Source organism: Calidris pugnax, unplaced genomic scaffold (genome assembly GCF_001431845.1).
Source record: "Calidris pugnax isolate Ruff unplaced genomic scaffold, ASM143184v1 scaffold28, whole genome shotgun sequence".
Classification (NCBI taxonomy): domain Eukaryota; kingdom Metazoa; phylum Chordata; class Aves; order Charadriiformes; family Scolopacidae; genus Calidris; species Calidris pugnax.
The window spans coordinates 8,466,868-8,472,555 of record NW_015090842.1 but is presented as its reverse complement, the minus strand read 5'-3'; the positions used below and the strand labels follow the sequence as shown (position 1 = coordinate 8,472,555).

Here is a 5,688-nt window from a genome sequence, read left to right as displayed (position 1 = left end):
AAAAAAAAAAAAAAAAAGCCCTTGTGACAGAAATTAGTTTAATCTTTTTTAAATCCCCAATTGCGTCGCCAGCCTCTGGCCTCGCCGCTGCCAACCCCGGGCTTCACAATGAATTTTAACACCACACACAAAAAAAAAATAAAAAAAAATACGCTGGCTGCTTCCCTTCCCGTGTGTTGGGGGGGGAATTGAGGGGGGAGGAGGGAAGGAAGATGCTGAGGATGGATGCGGGATTAAAAAGCAAAAAAAAAAAAAAAAAGCCCTTGTGACAGAAATTAGTTTAATCTTTTTTAAATCCCCAATTGCGTCGCCAGCCTCTGGCCTCGCCGCTGCCAACCCTGGGCTTCACAATGAATTTTAACACCACACACAAAAAAAAAAATAAAAAAAATACGCTGGCTGCTTCCCTTCCCGTGTGTTGGGGGGGGAATTGAGGGGGGAGGAGGGAAGGAAGATGCTGAGGATGGAAAATCATCAGTAATTTATCCCTGGGCACGATGAGGCCATGGGCAGGAGCCCGGGGGGGATGTAGGGATGTATTCTCACTCGGTAGCAGTGGTGCCCAGGCTTTTCCTCCCTCGCCAGCCCATAATCACGTTTTTGGTGGTTTGTTTGGGTTTTTTTTTTTTGGAATTTCTCAGAATTATCCCCCCCCCGGAGCAGTGGTGTCTGTCTGTGCCTATTCCCACCCCCAACTTCCCCAGTGCAGCATCACTGGAGCTGCTGCGCCAGGGGAGGGAGAGGGGAGGCAGAGCCTGCTGGGGGCCCTTGAGATGCTGGGGAAGAACAACAAAACAAGAATCCCCCCCCAAAAAAGAGGAAAAAACTCCACCCACCCCCCTAAACATGTTCTAAGTGTACTTTGTTTGAATTAATTGTAATGTAATATATTATTTGTCAAATGTAGCAATTAGGTATTTATGAATATATTGCTGTAATTTCTGAAAACATCCAAAAATAATAATAATAATGATAATAAACTCTTCCACAACGACGGCAAAGGATTCTTTCTCCCCCAGGGGTGGTGATGGGAAAGCAGCCCTGCTTCTGAGCACCCCCCACCCCCCCCCAAAATCTACCCAGCTCCTGCCACCCTCACCTGGCCCCAGGGGGAGGCAGCCCAGGCGGGCAAGGGCACAGATGGCAAGCAGGAGCCAGGCGGGGGCTGGCCCAGATGCTGGGGGAAGGGCACAGCTCCCGGCTCGATGCCGTTGGGTGGGAGCTGGCGTTTTTTCCTCCTCCCCCCCTCCTCCTCCTCCTCACCCGTAATAATTACATCTGCCATCCACGCCGCCCGGCGCCGGGGAGGATCCTGCCCCTGCCGCAGGGGAACGGGGCCGCAGCCAAAAGGAGGAGAGAGGCAGCTTCTTCCAAGCCTTGTTTAACCCACGGACACTTGATGCACAGCGGGTGACAACACGGGCACTAATTTGATGCCATTCACTCAGCTGCAATTATTCTTTTTTTTTTTTTTTTTTTTACTTTTTTTTTTTTTACACGCACCGTTTTTTTCTTTTTTAAAAAAAAATATCTGAAAAGTCAGACATACGATATTACAAGACAGCCTGGCTCTGGAGAGAGAAAGCCATTTTCTTTTGTCCTTCTCCAAAGAGCAGATGGATCTGCTTCCCAGCTGATCTCCTCCCCAGCAGAGCAGCAGACACCTCTCCTTGCCGGCACATCTTCCCCCCCTTTTTTTTTTTTTTTTTTTTTTTTTTTTTTTTTTTTTTTTTTTTCCTCTTTCTCCAAGGCTCTGAGAAAATTCACGGCGAAGCACCGCCTGGAAATTTATTGCTTTTCAAGCCAGTGTGTGGCCTGTGCTGCCCTCAGAAGTTCCCTCTATGAAGTACACCCACGCTCTCCGGGGCAGAGAGATCTGCCTGACATCATTAGACAGCAGCCAGGCGCTGGCAAGCCACCACCTGCACCCAGATAGATCTTTGAACCCAAGAGAGAGGCCACCTCTGCAAAGAGGCAGCAGGTAGGAGCTCCAGGCAGGGATGCTCCTGTGCCATCGGAAGCTCCAGAGTGATTCCCATCCAGCCATGAGGCTGCCTGCTCTCTCCCCTGCCTGCCTGCCCGCAGCCAAGGAGGAGTTGCAGGCAGAGGAGGGGACAGGAGGTTCAGGTGGCTTCGGAAAGATCTGTAGAGGGTGGCCAGATGAAGGTCCAGGGGTGAGGAACGGAGCCTGCTCCCTTCCACTGCCCTCTCCTGGCTCATTCCTCAGAAATCCTGGGAGCGGGCACTCTCGCCAGGCTGGAGGTTTGTCCGGAGCTTGTACATGTGATCTAAGGCTTGAGTAAGGAAAGTCCCGGTGGTGTTGATCTCCATCAGGGTTAAGTTATCCAGCTAAAAGAGAACAAGAGGAGAACGTGGGGAACCAGCCCTGCCGCAGCAGAGGACAAGGAACTCAGAAAGCAGCTCTGCAGCCCACGCTTTCCCTTCGGTGACACCCCAAGGGATGGGCCCAGCTGCCACCCCCGGCCAAGAGCAGCACAGGAGGAACGAGAGCTCTATTTCCCTAAAGTGGGGTGGGGTGTGGGGGGGAGCTGCAACCGGCCCCTAAAGCAAGGTTTCAGCATATGGCTCCGCTTCCCAACTGACATACCCACAGCCCAGGAAAAAAAAACCAAAAAAAAAACCAAAAAACATGCCCCAACCAGCATTTTCATGAGCAGCTCTCATCAGTCACAAGCCCACACGGCATCTGGAACCCTCCCAGAGTGGAGCTGGAGGAGCATTTTTGCCACCACCCACCCCCCTCGATGCCTCCCCACTGCACCTTGGCGTGAGCCTCCTGCTGCCTGACGAAGCTGTCCGCGGAGAGCCGCAGCTTGGCGATCCGGGTGTCCCAGGTATCCTTCACCAGCGTCCGGATCTCGTCGGCTTTGGGGATGTTGTCAGAGGCACTGGAGGAGAAAAGAGAGAGAGAGAGAGAGGAGAACAGGCTGCAAGGGACTCGTACGTTATGTCAGCGGCATAAGTAATGTTGGCAGTTCTTCAGCCCCTCTGAGGCATAAGCAGAGCAGTTTGCTACAGAGGGAAAAGAAAAAAGACACAAAAAAATGAAGACAACCTGCAACTCAACATTAAAATCCAGCCTGGTACTTCTGCTGCTGGGATTTTTTGGGATAGTTTATTTACCCAGGAATGCTCAGCCCTGATGCAGCATCTGGTTCTCACTAGAATCCTTCTGCTCTTTAATTGCCCAGCTGGTACAAGGTACACGGAGGGCCAATAACCCGGCCAAAGTCACAGGCAGCCAGGGAATTGAAAGGACTCAGCTGCGATTAGAGCCCCGGCTTCTGTGCTCTTGTGGCTCTATCAGAGAGTATTAAGTTGAAAGGACTGTACGAGTTGTGCCACATCCTCCCATTAAAGCAATTCAGCGCCGCCATAAGGACCTCGAGAGATCAGATCAATTCACAGGGACAGAGCTGTCAGGGTTATTCTAGCGTGAGGGAAAGGAGCCGCACGCCAAGAGCCTCATCTCCAGAGGAAAAGCCAGTGCTTAAACGACCACCCCGCCGTAATCGAGGGCTTAAAGTCAGAAGAGCCCCGGCGCTGAGAAAAATACCAGCCAGCACATTTTACAAGTGAAATGCCTCAGCAGGCAGGAGTTCAGGCTCGGAATATCCCCCGGTCTCCTGCTTCTCAGGCTGAGGAAAGAGGAGCTTTCCTCCTGAAGGAGAGCCAAGGAAGAAGCCTGGAGGGTTTAGGCTGCTGAACAGATTGCAGCCACGGAACGTGTTGCCGATCCTTAAGGCCTCTCCGCTTAGCTGCCGCTCAATAAAGCGGCACAGCCCCAATTATCAGGCCGCAGAACAAGCAATTCCCCAAGTTACTGAAATGCAAAGTTACCCTGAGAAAACTGCTGCAGCGAGATCTTGGCACGCCGTGAAATAAACCTCCATTAACTCTCACTTTCCCACCGCCCTCTGGGGTTGCTGCCAATGAAAGCTTGAAAAATTGTCTATGCAAGCATGTAGTCAGGCGGAAACTGTTACAATACATTTCCTACTTACTAGTTTAACAGCAGCTTTGTGAGTTCCATATAATAGGGGCTGGGCATCGGAGTGAAGGTGTCCTCTTTACGTTCCCGGTCCCGGATTTCCTCCAGCTTTTCTAAAATACAACCAGGAACAGACCTTCAACACTCCACATTTTTATCCCCCCTTACCCCAGGAGAAGCCACGCGCTGTTTCTGTAGGATCAACTCTATGTTCAGGGTTGAATTAACGTGCAGAGAAAGGTTTCTGTAATGAAACATCCAAGGATGCCGACAGGAACATTGAAATCACATTTAGCACACCACACCGGGATGCTGGATCTACACCAGTTTGATCCCCAAACTGATCACCTGTGGGGAAACAGTCTCTTCACCCACAAAACTAATTAGTGTGTGTGCCCCCAAATGGATAAAGCAGGAACACTTTGGTGCAGCTCCCCCTCTTATCACAGCTCCATTAGCATTTACTTCTCGCCTTTCTCAGCTTCCCTCGAAATGACAAAAGGGAGCCTACCATGGTTCTCACTTTTTACAGAGTGAGACGACCTCCCATTTCCGATGGCCTTGAGGAAAATGATTCCATGGATGAATGAATGAATGAACCAGTGATTAAAACACATATAGGCTCTCCAGGGTCTCCCTCCTCACAGAGTGACACAGGAGGTTCCTAAAACTCTTTCTGAACAAGCCTGGTGAGAGATGGAAGCGCTGCTCAGAAAGACCAGGGGCTGCTGCTGAAGATGAATGGCTGAGCTGCGGGCTCAATCTAACCCTTGCTCTTCCTCCTCACCAGAGGAACAGAAGTTAAATACCTGAATTAACTGGGAAGATTACATCTCCTGTAAATATAAGGAATTTCAGCTGTGGAACATTAAATTATTTTCTCAGAGTTACTGTGTGTTTGCTGAATTAAGCTTTCCAGTAATGGTAAAAACCAGATTTTTTTAATTTTGTGTTTCTGCTCAACCCACTGAAGCTGCCGTTCTTACCAACATCCATCCATTCCGGAGGAATCAGCCGACACTTCTGCCTCTGCTTCAGATTAATGGCCAACCAGACAGGCACTTCCACCGGCAAGCCAGGATTGAAAGGACCCAGGTCTCCCTGGAAGACAAATTGGAGACGAGAATAAGGCGGCAGCGAGGGCTGGGACACTGCAGTGCTCATCTGCTTGTTTGGCCTCAGCCATCTCCAGAGAGTGTGAGTTTCCAGGGGATTTTGAAAAGCCCGAGTCAAACAGCACCTGAATTTCCTCCTCTCGCTCCCATAATTCTTACTCTCAGACTTTTCCTCCTCTCCCTCGAGAAGCAATAACTAAGGTTTCCAGTGTGTTTTCTAGTTCAAAGCTGGTTTCACAGAAATTGGAGCCAGAAATCACATCTCTCCTGGAAACGCAGCCCCCCTCCCCGGGCTCGGGCTGAGGTGCTGTCAGAGGCACAGGGCAGCACAGCACAGCCCCCAGGGCAGCCCCCAGCCAAGGCTCAGGTGCCAGGGGGGAAGGCTCCAGAGAGGTGGGGGGACAGCACCACCCCCTCCAAAACCTCCTGGGGGGCTGCCCTGTCCCCCCTCCCAGCCTGCTGCCCCCCTCTCCTCCCCATCTCTGCCCCTGTCCCCATCACGTCAGACCCGAAAACCTTCCAGGTCCTTCCCCCTGCCCCACAGCCCCTCTCACTGTTCCG

At 51.3% G+C, this 5,688-nt stretch overlaps 1 protein-coding gene across 1 annotated transcript in view; it reads right to left on the bottom strand.

Annotated features, from left to right (window-relative positions):
- Window positions 1–1,492: 1,492 nt before the first annotated feature.
- Window positions 1,493–5,688, bottom strand: part of GINS2 (GINS complex subunit 2 (Psf2 homolog)) — a 4,696-nt gene continuing 500 nt past the window's right edge. Inside the window, exons 2-5 of the mRNA XM_014942210.1 lie at window positions 4,999–5,113; window positions 4,026–4,125; window positions 2,783–2,909; window positions 1,493–2,349 (exon numbers count right to left, since the gene is read on the bottom strand). Of these exons, the coding sequence (XP_014797696.1) occupies window positions 2,224–2,349; window positions 2,783–2,909; window positions 4,026–4,125; window positions 4,999–5,113 (468 nt within the window). The 3' untranslated portion in view covers window positions 1,493–2,223. The remainder of the gene's footprint in view (window positions 2,350–2,782; window positions 2,910–4,025; window positions 4,126–4,998; window positions 5,114–5,688) is intronic.